This window comes from Calliphora vicina, chromosome 2, assembly GCF_958450345.1.
Source record: "Calliphora vicina chromosome 2, idCalVici1.1, whole genome shotgun sequence".
Taxonomy (NCBI): domain Eukaryota; kingdom Metazoa; phylum Arthropoda; class Insecta; order Diptera; family Calliphoridae; genus Calliphora; species Calliphora vicina.
In genome coordinates, this window is record NC_088781.1 from 7,249,050 (window position 1) to 7,263,248 (window position 14,199).

The window sequence follows — 14,199 nt, forward strand, 5'->3', positions numbered from 1 at the left end:
GTCAATCAAATCAATTTAAATCATGTATCTATTACATTCGCATACGTTGTACATATTTACAAATTAAATTTTAATGCCACAAATCAGTTAAGCTCATATAAATTTTATATAAATAAAGTTAGTGTTTTTTTTTCTTCGAAATTTTGTATTCATCCAACGTTTTCAAATTCACATTATTATGATTGATAAAAATCCAATTCATTGTGTATCTGTTTATAAGAGTGAGTGTGTGTGCATTTGTAATTTGTTTTAAATGCTATAAAATTAATATTCCATTTAAATTCTAAACAGTGAAAGAAAAACAAAAAAAAAACAACAGCGCTCAAAGTTGGCGAGTAAATGACGTTATTTGTTGTCATTATCTTGATCACTCTGTTAGATCTTTCAATTTAATGTTACACATTCAGTCAGTCAGTCACTTAGTTTGTCTGTCTGTTAGTTGGTAGTTTGGTTGGTCAGTTTGTTTTTTTTTTTTTTGTAGAGCAAAGGCCCAATTTTCAATTGAAATTGAGTTAAGAAAAGTGCGATAGCTGTATCAACAGGCCTTAGATCGTAGTCGTCCGTCGTCGTGTTGGTTTTGTGTTGTGTGTTGCACACAAAACATCTTAATTGCATTTTTCATGCTGATTTATGTCATCACCACAGATATGGCCACTTTTTTCAATATTTTGCTTTAATTTTATTTAAAAAATTTTATTGTTGTTGTTGTAAAAATGAGCTGAATTTTGAAAAGAATTAGACTGCAACCAAAACAAAGCAAGCACAAAATTACATACAATTAATGCAGCTAAGAACGAACGAACCCCTGGCCCCTTTTACATATATTTTGGCAGACTTTTTCTTAACATTACATCATGCTTCAAATACAAATAATATCAACAAAAACTTATAATAAAAAAAATTAAGAAAATTTCTTACAAATTAAAAAAAGGAATGAAAAGAATTGCCGCAAATTAGTAGTGTTAAAGAAATTTTTCCGTATTTTTTTTTTTTGTTGTTTTCAATTCGATTTCAGATGTAGTCTTCTGTATTTTCTTTCTGAATGAAAATTTAGCATCAATGAAATTATTGTGAATTAAAGAAGATCATAAGATACCTAGACAGACAAACAGACTGACTGACTGACAAAACCAAATGTACCAGATGATTATTATTAAGGCCGCAGTGGCCGGCTGGTTGGCTGCCCATTTAAAATCAAAGATCACAAAGTGTGCTTGCTGCCATTATTTGGTTGAGGCCAAAATAATTAAAAGTGCCTTTCTTTAAGAAGAAAAAAAACAAAAATATATTGTTCAGGTTCGTGGTTTCCACTCATATAGAAATCCATCAAGTAAACAGCCAGCCAGCCAGCCAACCAATCGATTCGGACGCTCGATCGTTCGTTCGTTCATTCAATGATACTCAATATTGATGATGTTGAGCTTTATGTTGATGAGGAGGTTGATGCCTGTGATGATCGCCTGCGGAAATGTGCGCATTTAATTAAAAATCAAAAGAAAAAAGCAGAAATCTAATTGTTGATAATAAATAATATTGTACTTATACAAATATCTATAGATACATTTGTTTTTATTTTAATTTAATTTTTTTTCTAAAGGTTTTTTTTAAGTAAAAACTATTGCTATTAACAACACAAAAAAAAATCATTTCAAAAAAAAAATTATTATAAACCAGCAAGAACATTTATTTAATGAGTTTAATCTTGGCATGTGGTAAAGCCAAAAACAATAAAAACTGTATTTTGATCACTTAAGTAGTTCATTGATAAAAATTAAAATTTGTAATGAACATTTTAGCAAATCTTTAACAAAAAAAAAACAAAAATGTATTCAATGTTTAACGAATATGTAGGTCAGCCAGCTTTTAGTGACATGATCAGAATTTATTTTAGGTTTGAATTTAATGAATTGTTTTACAATTAAGGTTGTAAAATGTTGGCAAATTTGAGAATCATTAGAAATTAAAACTAGAAGCACTAGTTACTTCCAATTTCAGGCAATGTTTTAAAACTGATATATTCGAATTTGACTTAAAAAAAATTGATGTTTTTCAAATAATGACTTTATTATACCCTTCACAAAGTATATATATTCTGGACTAGATAGCGAAGTCGATAGATCCATGTTCGTCCATCTTTATGTTGAAATCAACTTTCCTTAGTCCCCAAATAACTTACAAACATGATTGATACATCAATATATCGGAATTCTCCCGGCTCGGTTGCTATTTGTTTATAGACGATATGGATATCTAATGACAGATATTTCAAAGTCCACTGCAACGATGTATATATAGTAAGTTGAACTTTCAATGGGTCAAAATCGGTAAAAATATTTTTTAACCAAAAAAAATTGTTTATCTTATTTTTTTAAAAAAATAGTGCGTTAAAGACCCAAATATTCTATACTAAATGTCAAAATTTCATCCTTATATAAAGGTCAAATTAAAATATCAAAAAAAATTTATTAGTATACAAAAAAGTTTTGTTAAGAAAAGTCCATGTTTATAAACTACACCACCATAATGGGTTAGGGCTGTTGTTTGCAACATGCAAAAATAAAATCCCAACACCCACCTTAAAGTATACCAATCTGTTCAGGATCACTTTCTGAGTCGACTAAGCGATGTCCGTCTGTCCGTCCATCCATGTAAACCTTGTAATCAAACTACAGATCGTAGGTTTAAAGATAATTCGACAAAATCTGGCACAAACTTTTATATTGCCCCAGGGACAAAGGCTATTTATTGAAATTGGTTAGAATCAGCCCATTATTTATCCTAGCCCCCATACAATTAGCCTATTTGAAAATAGTTAAGCTCTCATAAATATCTTAATTATAAACATATTCAAACCAAATTCAGCACAATTAAGTTTTATGTAAGCCGAACTCTCACGACCTAATTTCGCGACGACCGGTCAACAATATTCCATAGCTCCCATATAAGCAACATTCTTGAAAATTTCATTATTCAAATAAGAATAATTCAAATAAGATTCAACACAAATAAGTTCCATATCAAAAGAAAACTGTTTATAATAATATACCCGGTGTAGGGTATCATAAGGTCGGGCTTGCCCGACTATACCATTTTACTTGTTTATTAAAAAGTCTTCTTCGTTGCTATTCACAACGGATTTTGTTATATTTTTTTCGAATAAAATATTAAAATAAAATATAAAAAATCAAATAATTCAAATTTAAAATATTTTTTAACACTTAAGTAGTTAAGATAGAAGGTTCGTGTCTAATATTGAGTATCGTACGGTGTTATACTGAGTTGCTACACGATAACCCATTAGGGTGGGTTAAATTGTAGGGGACAGAAAAAATGTACAAAAGCTTATCTCGATTTTTGTTCTAGAGTCATTGCAAGAAACTTTGCCCGAGAAACCATTGCTCTAAAATAAATTTCATGCTTCCGGATTTCATTATGAGTTAGTCAAATATTCGTAAATTTTCACAACAATTTCGTAAATTTTCCCAAATAAAGATGATCAAATCCAAAAAAAAAAAATCACGACTCACGATTTGCCCATACATTTTCCACATGAGAAAAACACTCCAAAATATTTGATTTGCTGAAAATCACGGCGAATTGTATCACTGTATTGTGTCTTCGCTTACTTGCATATTGTGTCTTAGCTAAACATATTCGCAAATAAATTGGCGGTTCTCAATTCTGAAAATGTTAAATGAAATTTTATTTTATTTAACATTTTATGGCTTAAAAATTCGAGAATTTTTCAAATTTTTATCTTTTATTTTGAAACATTTGTACAATAAAAATTTATTCAAAGATTGGGTCATTGTTAGCTATGATCGTTTCCCATCTTTCTGGCAGCATATGGATTCCCAGCCAAAGGAACAGCTCATCTTTTGAGGCCATGAACGAATCAACCCAATTTCGGATACTCTGTTCTAAAGGGAAGTGTATCCCAAAGAGAGCTTTCTGCATCGATCGAAACAAAAAGTAGTCGGATGGGCCACGATCTGGATGTGGAGAACTTCCCAAAAACTTTATTCTAAATACTTTTTGAACAGGTATTGCCTACCGTTATCATGATAGACTACTACGGTTTCATGTATATTTTGGTATGGTCAGATTTTAGCAGCATATAATAGATACGACTCTTTTGCTGCCACCAAATACAGATAATTACCTTAGCGCCATGGATATTTGGAGTTGGTGTTGATTCGATTAGTTGGCCGTGTTTACAAACAATCTCTTTCGCTTCGGGTTATCGTAATAGATTCATTTATCATCGCAAGTAATGATTCGGTTCAAAAATTATTTTCTTTTATAGCTTCCAAGCATCATTGCGGACATGCAAAATCCTTCAAGGCCTCTTGACTTCAATTCGTATTGTACTAAATTTCCCCGCTTTTGGATGAATCCTGCTGCTCGCAAACGTTTTGAAATTGCTGCTTGAGTAACTCCCAATGATTTTGTAAGCTCTTGCTGAGTTTTACAACAATCTTCATGGATAATGCTACCAATACTTGGTCTTCAAACATTTTTATCTGGCCTGGGAAAACATCGTCTTACTTGTCAAAATCACAACTTCACAAGCCATCTCTCGTACGATGATACCTATTAAAAACACACTCACCATAAACTTCAGTGAGCACTGAATGTGCTTCAGCTGCTTTTATTTTCAAATTAAAGAAGTAAAGCAAAACTTCTTGCAGATGACGCTTTGTTGGAACAAAATTCGACATTTTCGACGCAAAACTAAAACGTTGTTGTTTACACTATAATGTTCAATAACAACAACATGTGAGAATAAATTACATGTACATCCCGAATTTTTAATTATACGCTCAATAGTAAATTTGGTGAAAATCTTTTTATTGCAAAATTTCTTTGTATTGAAAAATATTTTTTTGGATTTTTTGGGAAAACCAGTTTTTGAACACTTAAAATTTAATTCAACAAACTCACGTCAGGAGTTAGTTCCCTTTCGCCTTGCAAAATAAAATCGATTATGCAGTCGCTCTTTGGAAAGAAAAATTAACAAAAGTGCTTCAAAGAATTTAAGTCCAAATATCCGAAAAGGCTGGGAAATCATGATTTTCTTACACAGAAAATCAAAACCTTTGCTTAGAACTAGTACAATAACTGAAGAATATACAAAAATCTTTAAGAACTGATATATCATACCAGAAAACCATTACTTTGATCTGCCCCAGGATCATGCTTGTATTCTTCTATTGCCCAGAATAGCAAGCAATGGAAGAATATTTATCCGGTTTAAACGGATTTTGATTAAGGAATGGGAAGAGTTGGGAATTAAGAGGATGGAAGTATCGCGCAAATAATAAAGAGACGAAATCGACAAAATCGATAAATATTAAAAAAGTATATTTTAAATATTTTATTCGAGTCTCTTTTTAATTATTTTTTTAAGTGCATCGATTGGATTGTATGGAATTAACGTTTTCAAATCAAATAAAAAAAAAACTAATTGCATTTCATTGTTAGGTCAGGAACTTGTAATATATTCGTTCTATTACTTATTAACAAATACCTTATTTATTAATAAACTAAATGTATCACTACTAAATAAATGCTTAGTAATAACATTTAAAAATACATTTTTCTCCACCCTATAAATTATTTATAAATCTAACAACTAATAATAATTACAAATTGATTTATATGTGATTTATTTCTGTCATACTTTGTAGCAATTCTCAAGAAAACATATACAATCCTATAATTATCAATAAAATAAATGATGTCATTTGAAAATTTCCAAATGAAAACTGAAAAACGAAAAAAAAAAATAAAAAATAACAAAAATTAATCATCACTGATGTATTTATTTATTCAAATATGTATTTTGCAGTGTACAAAAGTACATACATAACATATAATAACTTAATTAGAAAAACGTATTTCCACACTTAATTGAAAACTAATTAAATTAGTTCATTATTTGCACAACACAAAATGAGAAAAAAAAATTAAATAAATGCGAAAAATACCCATACAAAAGCCTTAGAACGATCGAGCCAGCCACGCCTTCTATTTTAGCTTTTTGAAATACTAACGCTGTCATTCAAGGTTTTGCCAAGAAACGAAGCGTAAACTAGTAGTGGCATGAGTACAGTACGAGTACTGCCTGCTAACAACAATCATGATTTGTTTCTTCTCTGTAAACATAAATTTCCATATGGTTTGCTGTTGCCTCCGCTGGCTGCATCCACCATCAATGCTGCCTGCGACTTACAAATAAAATGTGATGACATATTTAGAATATTGAACAACAAAAAAAACCTAAATAAATACAAAATTAATGTATTGAAAATTGTTTGTATTGAGTTGAACTTGAAATGAAAAAAAAGCAATAAAGTCACAGTACTTATTTTCTAGTTCAATACTTGTTGAAATGGTTATTAATTGTTTTGCGACGAAAAAAAGCTTTGAACAAATTAATGACTTTATGCTACTAACCTAAATTTGTGAATGTTCTAAATTTGAAATTATTGATTTTGTTGAAATATTTTTCATGGAATTAAACTGGGTTTTCCTTATCGTAATCTTTGAGGTCATAAGCATTTGTACTAAAAATCTTTTATATAATTTTTTTATCAAAAATTATTTTTAAAGCTTTTTTATTAAAGCTTACTTATTAAAAAAAAGTAAACAATTTAGAAAGAAATAACTTATTTAATTAAAAAGCTTTTCAAAACTGTTTATATTAAAAAGCAACTTTAAAACTAGTTTATATTAAAAAGCTTTCTCAAAACATGTTTAACAAGCATAATTTCAGTGAATATTTTTTTTAATAAAAAAGCTTTTGATTTTTTTAAAAGCTTTTTAGTAAATATTGATTTTCAAAGAAGTTCTTAATCAAAATGACTTAAAAAAGTTATTTCAATTAAAAAAAAACAAAAGCTTTTATGTTAAGAATATTTAAAAACTATTTTTATTAAAAGCTTTTTAAAAAAAATAAAAGCTTTTTTATTAAAAAAAATATTCACTGAAATTTTGCTTATTAAACATGTTTTGAGAAAGCTTTTTTATATAAAAAGTTTTAAATAAGCTTTTTAATATATTATAAAAAGCTTTTGATATTTTTTTATTAAAATAACTTTTTTAATGCATTTTTATTAAAAACTTTATTGAAAAACATGTTTTGAAAAAATTTTAATCTTTTTGTACAAAAAAGCTTTTGTAAAAAATATTTTTATAAAAAAAATCGAAAAAAAACTATTTTAAAAAGCTTAAATTAAAAAACATTTGTTTTTATATAAAAAATAATGTTTTATATTAAAAGCTTTTTTAATAAACTTAAAAAAATTATATGTTTTTCCAATTTTTCACTAAAAGAAGCTATTCCTTTTCCAAAAGCAAAATGATTCTCACATATTACTATTTAAATATATTTATCCATTAACAATATTTCATCCATTAACCATCATTATGATTTCATTTCCTATTTCCTTTCAAAACTCATACAACTCACAGATGCAACATAATTATTTAAAATTAAAAATTTAAACAAAAATAAATCGTATTCTCAATAAACGACGTCACACACCACACATTGACCTTGGCCAATCATACGCTTGATTTACTTAAAAATCAAACCAACCTTTCGGCCATAATTTCAAAAAGAAAAATGTGAAAATTTATTTTCAACAGCAGCCATACAAAATAAACTTGACATAATAAAATGAAGAAAATTAATAGAAAATTTCATGGCATCCAACAAAACACAGGAAATTGTCACTGAAATGCAACAAAATATAAAAAAAAAATATGATTGAAATCAAAAATAAAGTGAAATTTGGCCACAAAAAATTTCACATAAAAGCGAGCGAGCGCTGCACACACCTCAAACATAAATTACAAACGGGGGAAAAAATACACTTAAAATGAGCAAAAATATGACTGATTAAAACATCAAAAGTTAAAGATATTTTTACACAAAAAAAGTGTCAAAATGAAACAGTGGAAATTAATGAATGAATTGGGGCTAAGAATTGCCCCCAAAAGAAAATAAAAATTAAATATGAAATTTTCATAAAATAAAAATTGCACAATTTTTGTTTTTGAAAAATGAACTTGTCAACATACGATCAATTGGCAAAAGGCAAAAAAAAGACTTACGCAAATGATTTTTAATTTAATATTATTTTTTTTTTTCATTTTCCTATAAAAAAAATAAATAAATTCAAACACAAAAAAGCATCGTAGCTGCACAAGTTGCCAACATCAAGATTTTTATGATCTGAGGATAGACTGCATGACGATCACTGCCACCCACTTTTGTTGGTTGCAGCAAATTATTTAATTTAATTTATAAAGAGCCATACAATAAGCTACATTATGGATATGGCTACAAACATTAAATTAAATATATAATTAATCAGTGTAAATTAATATAAGAAAAAACACCTGAAGAGTTTTTAAATACAAATTTCCTCTTTTTAGATTTTTATATTAAGTGAATGGCACTAATTATATATTATATAAATATAAAAGTGTTTTAACTTTATTGCAACTAATTATTGTTAAAACTTTTTATTTACCTATCCAGACGCGGATCCATGGGAGCGAAAAAAGGAAATTTCCCCCTCACAAAACCGAAATGTTTTCATATAAAAATTAATAAAGAAAGATGTAAAATAAATTTTAATTTATTTCCTCCCCCAAACAGTTGACCTGGATCTGAGTTGACCTGGATCAGAGAAGGGTATATAAAATAAATTATTGAAATTTTTTTTTAAAAAAAAATGTTTTGTATATATACTCAGTGTAGGGTATTATGTAGCCGGTCTTGACCGACAATACTTTCTTAGTGGTTTTTCCTGTTTCCATTTTTTGTTAGCATTTTATTTTATGTTGAAAAGGTAGGTTTTAATGTTTCCAATATATTAGCAATAAACATGGGATCAAGAACGTGACAAAACATAGAAATCGTTATAGACTGAATCTCGAAAAAGCAAAGATCAGCGAATTGGAGCATAATATTTTTAAAGCGATTTCCTCTTAACTAAAATATATATACATGTAAACATTGACAGCATCAAGAACGCGACATTCGTACGCCTTTGATTTTTCCATTTTACGATAGCATTTTAGTGACACTACATTTAGTTTTGCCGTTTCCTATATATTAGCAATAAACATGAGACATGCATCTAGAAAAATGCCCAGATAGACTAGACGATAGAGTGATGAGGGTTGTGGGTTCGATTCCCGCCAGAGACCCTGGGTTAGCTGCAGACAGGCAAAAAGCTTGTGAAATCGGATAAATTTGGAACATAATTTTTATAAAGTGATTTTTATACCCTTCACCTTCGTGAGAAGGGTATATATGTATAAGTTTGTCATTCCGTTTATAATTCCTACATTTTTCATTTCCGACCCTATAAAGTATATATAATCTGGATCCTTATAGATAGCGGAGTCGATTAAGCCATGTCCGTCTGTTGAAATCAATTTTCTGAAGACCCCTGATATCTTCGGGATCCAAATCTTCAATAATTCTGTCAGACATGCTTTCCAGAAGTTTCTATTTAAAATCAGCAAAATCGGTCCACAAATGGCTGATATATGAGGAAAAAACCAGGACAACCTCGATTTTTGACCTATGTATATCTGGATTACTGATTCATTAATATAGACAATATGGATTTCTAATAATACATATATATTTCAAAGACCTTTGCAACGAAGTATATAAGACCATAGTAAGTTGGACCTACAATGGGTCAAAATCGGAAAAAATATTTTTTAACCCGAATTTTTTTTTCACCAAAAAAATTTTTTTTTTTTAAATTTAAAAAAAAATTTAAAATTTAAAAAAAAAAATTAAAAGAAACAATACGAAATTTTTTTTTCCAAAAAATTAAAAAACCTGAAAAACCTGATTTTTTATTTTGAAGTATAAGATTCGGCACAGCCAAATATAGCTCTCTTACTTCTTTTTAACTTAAATGGAATAATGTGGCTTTCTGTTGGAAGTTGTCATATTGAAATAATATTTCAATATTGAAATAATATACATATTATGTATTTTAATTAATTTTTACAACCTATGATTTAGCATGCGACATTAATTTTCCGTCACGTTTGCAATACGACTGCGATCAAATAATTTCAACTCAAAATTGCATTAACCACCAACAGCTTCTTTGCAGCTATTCCCAATGTTTGCCTGAGGTTATTAGGCTTTCCATCTAATTTTTCTAATTTTTCTTTCCATCTATGAATATCAGATTGCTATTGGTTCTCAGCTACTTTATCACAATATTCTTTATTTATTTTAGTGAATCACTTTTAATTTGTCACAATTCAAAACAATATCATGTTAAAATAATAAAAACATATGTTTAAAAAGAAAACTAAATTACGATAGCAAACGCGACGCGACACACGTTGATAAATCATAACTGTGTATGTAGTAACCTTTGTTTTAGTTACAGCCACGAAATTTGTATTTGACTTGATAAAGCTACAAGAACGCGACATTGGAATGTGAACAAAATCAAATGAAAAATTTAACGTTAATCGAGTTGTCTTTTTAACATAAATGGAATAATGTAGCTGTATTTGTATTTTAATTAATTTTTATAACCTTTAGTAGGATTTACCACACGACATTCATTTTCCGCCACGTTTGTAATATGGATTCGCTTAAATAATATTTGCTATAGTGCTTCAATAACTTTAACTCTTTAACTAAACCCACTGTTAATGTCTTTTCTGACTTCTTTACTGGTTTTTTTAATGTTTGCTTGTAGATATGAGGCTGAAATGTATCATTTTCATTCTATCGCACTCATTCCTTACTGCAGATTGCTATTGTTTGTTGTCAATTTCGATAACTCTACGCGACTTTTCTCAGCTTCTTTATCATAATATTCATTATAATTTAGTGAATCTCTTTAAATTTATCACAATTCACAACAATATCATGTTAAAATAATAAAAACATATGTTTAAAAATAAAACTAAATTACGATAGCAAACGCGACACACATTTATAAATCCTAAGTGTGATAATTGTATGTGGTAACCTTTGTTTTAGTTAAAGAAACAACCTTTATGATTTGACTTAATTGACATAGTACTTATAACAAACGATGATTTAGGTACAAGAACGTGACAATGGAACATGAACAAAATCAAATGAAAAATTGACCGTTAATCTTCTTAACATAAATGGAATAATGTGGTTGTATTTGTAATTTAATTCATTTTTATAACCTTTAGTAGGATTTAGCATGCGACATTAATTTGCCGCCTCGTTTGTAATATGGATTCGCTAAATTGTATTAACTATCTATAGCTTTGTATATATTATTTGCTATAGTGCTTCAATAACTTTAACTCTTTAACTAGGCCTAAGCCAACTGTTAATGTATTTTCTGCCTTCTTTACCGCTTCTCCTAATGTGTGCTTGTGGATATGAGGCTGAAATGTATCATTTTCTTTCTATCGCAATCATTTCATTTAGCAGATTGCTTTTGGCTTTTGTCAATTTCAATAAATCTTCACGGCTTCTTCTCAGCTGCTTTATCACTTTAGTAAATCATTTAATTTTTAATAATATAAATAATAATTGAATGTTAAAATAATTAAAATATCTGTTTAAAAAGAAAACTTAATTACGATAGCAAACGCGACACACTTTTATAAATCTTAAGTGTGATAATTATATGTTGTAACCTCTTTTTAGTTAAAGCCACTAAATTTCTTGATTATGACTTTATTAAAACGATTAGAACTGATAACATACTATGACTTCGGTACAAGAACGCGACAAATCCAATGAAAAATTTATCGTTGATCGATTTTTTTTGGGTTCTTTTTGTTTTACTTTCAATTTCCAAGCCAATTTTCTCGTGGCAACAACTAAGATTAGCTGAAATTTTATTATATTATACAATTTCGAAAAATTTAATACGTCCCGGTGGACCTTTCTGTTACAAGTTACTTGCGTTGATTGAGTGGCTGCACGGGCAAGTACAAGTTCATTTTGAAATTTGGATTTGGACATTAGCTTTTAGATAAAACCGCTATGGTGAACTTGCAGCTGCATATTTAGTCTAAGGTTAATTTAATATACAAATCTTACAGAATAGAAAGTATGTACTTATGAAGTATAAATAGATTAAAAACACTTACCAACCCAGTCCAGTTATTGGCATTGCAAATATAACAATTGCAATCACCATAAATAACCGCATATCTCAACGGTGCCACAATCTTAACGTTTGCAAATTATTTATTATAAGTTTTCATACAATAGTCCAGCAATTGGTTACAAACTAAATTTCTTTTAAACATTGACACTTTTAAATAATTGATTTTTGTTTTGTTTTTTTAACTAATAATAGTTGACAATTTATTTATTTACAGCTGCTCACCACGTTTTGTATTCGTATATTAAATTAAACATTTTGTTTCTTTATTTTAATCTAAGGACTTAAGCTATAAAGAAAAATTAGAAATTTTATTTATTTATTTGTTTATTTTAAGTATTTTTGTTAAATATTTTGTTTGTTTTTTTTAGCCACAAATAAAACGCGTCAATTTTGTTGTAAAGTCTCACGCGTACTGATTCGTTCTTTGGAAACTTTAAATTAAATACGATTACGTTTAATGTGCCTGCCTTTATTTTTTGTTTTTTTTTTTTTGTTTTAATACATTGGAAGGAGTTGATTTTTTGTCGGTTTTGTATTATTATTTTTTGCGTTTTTATTTTGTATCTGTTGCTGTTGTGTTTTGGCGATTTCATGGACTGTTTTTTACCCCGGCCGGTCATACGAAAAAGGGATACAACACACGGTGTGGAGTTGGACAAAAAATGAAAACAAAAAAAATCAAAAAGTGCAAAAAATGAAACAACAAAATCTTATAAAAAATAGTTTTAAAAGCCGCTTTGAAATGATGGGAACTGTTTTTTTTTTTGTTTTCTTCTTTTTGTATTTAAGTGCTCTTGTGTCTAAGTTTAAAGGATTTCATTTTCGTTAATTTTGTTTGAGTTTTTTTTTCTTTTGGATTGAAACTGTTGGCTTCTTTTCTTTATTTTGGCTTAATTTGTATGAGAGTAGACTACAAGGGATTTTTGTTTCGAATTTATGAAGTTTTGAGTTTTTTTTATTTTTTATTTCTTGGTTTTGTAAGCTGGTGTTTTTCTGGGGTTACACTGTGGGCTGGATACTACTTTGTTGCTTATGAAAGTAACAAAATTGTTAAAAGCGTGAAAAATGCAATATAATATGATTTTTATTAAACTACACCATTTCCAATGTTAGGAAATAAAAAGTTTGATCTAAATATAAATACAACTTTCAGGTGTTTAGTAGATCACAGCAAAAGGAAAATAGTAGTTTCAACATATTAAAGGTCAAAGGTTACACAAATTCTTTTCATTCATATTCTCATGTATCTCGCATATTATTTATCGTAGGTGCTTAGTAGCATAATGCTTTTTACATTTTGGTTAAATTCTACTATTCCTGGTAAAATTTAATATCCACCCGTAGTCTATAGTGTACATATTTTAAAAGAATTTTATCACGTTTTTTTAGAGCCAATTTTTAATTGTCTTAATCTATTTTGTATCTTTTTTTTATTGAGAATATTGAGAAAATTACAATTTTAGAAATGGTGTGAATACGTAAACGCCTTTAAAACACTGATTTTGTAGAAATTAATTAATAATTTTATTTATTTATAGTTTTATTTAATCCATTTAAAACAATGTAGTAAGCCTTCGACCTGCTAAAGATTGTTAAACAATTAGTGGATTCACAAGGTATCCTATCATGTCATAATGGTATGATATTTCAATAATATGATATGGTTATTTTACTGTCGTAACCAGCCAGCAGAGAGCCAGATAAGCCGAGTCATGAATTGTGAAATATTAGAACATTATGACAATACGACATGATAACCTTGTGAATCCACTAAATATACATATCGCTCATTTGCTGCAACAAAGTCGTTTCTAGAAAAACGACTTTGAATGTTTTATGACATTTTACTATTTCTTAAATCATGCGATTTCTGAAATAAAACCTGATTTAAATAGTAGATACTAATATCTTTCTTATCTGTATTTAACCCAAATTTTTACTTGTCAAATATACGAGAAAACATGAATTTTCATTTTGACGTTTTTTGTTGTAAACGTCAAAATGAAACACTCTCATCCAAAAATTAAATTAA

General features: G+C 28.4%; 1 protein-coding gene across 1 annotated transcript in view; it reads right to left on the bottom strand.

Annotated features, from left to right (window-relative positions):
• Wnt6 (Wnt oncogene analog 6) overlaps positions 1-12,402 on the bottom strand; it is a 49,861-nt gene extending 37,459 nt beyond the window's left edge. Inside the window, exon 1 of the mRNA XM_065500680.1 lies at positions 12,148-12,402. Coding sequence (XP_065356752.1) covers positions 12,148-12,209 — 62 coding nt within the window. The 5' untranslated portion in view covers positions 12,210-12,402. The remainder of the gene's footprint in view (positions 1-12,147) is intronic.
• Positions 12,403-14,199: the final 1,797 nt, after the last annotated feature.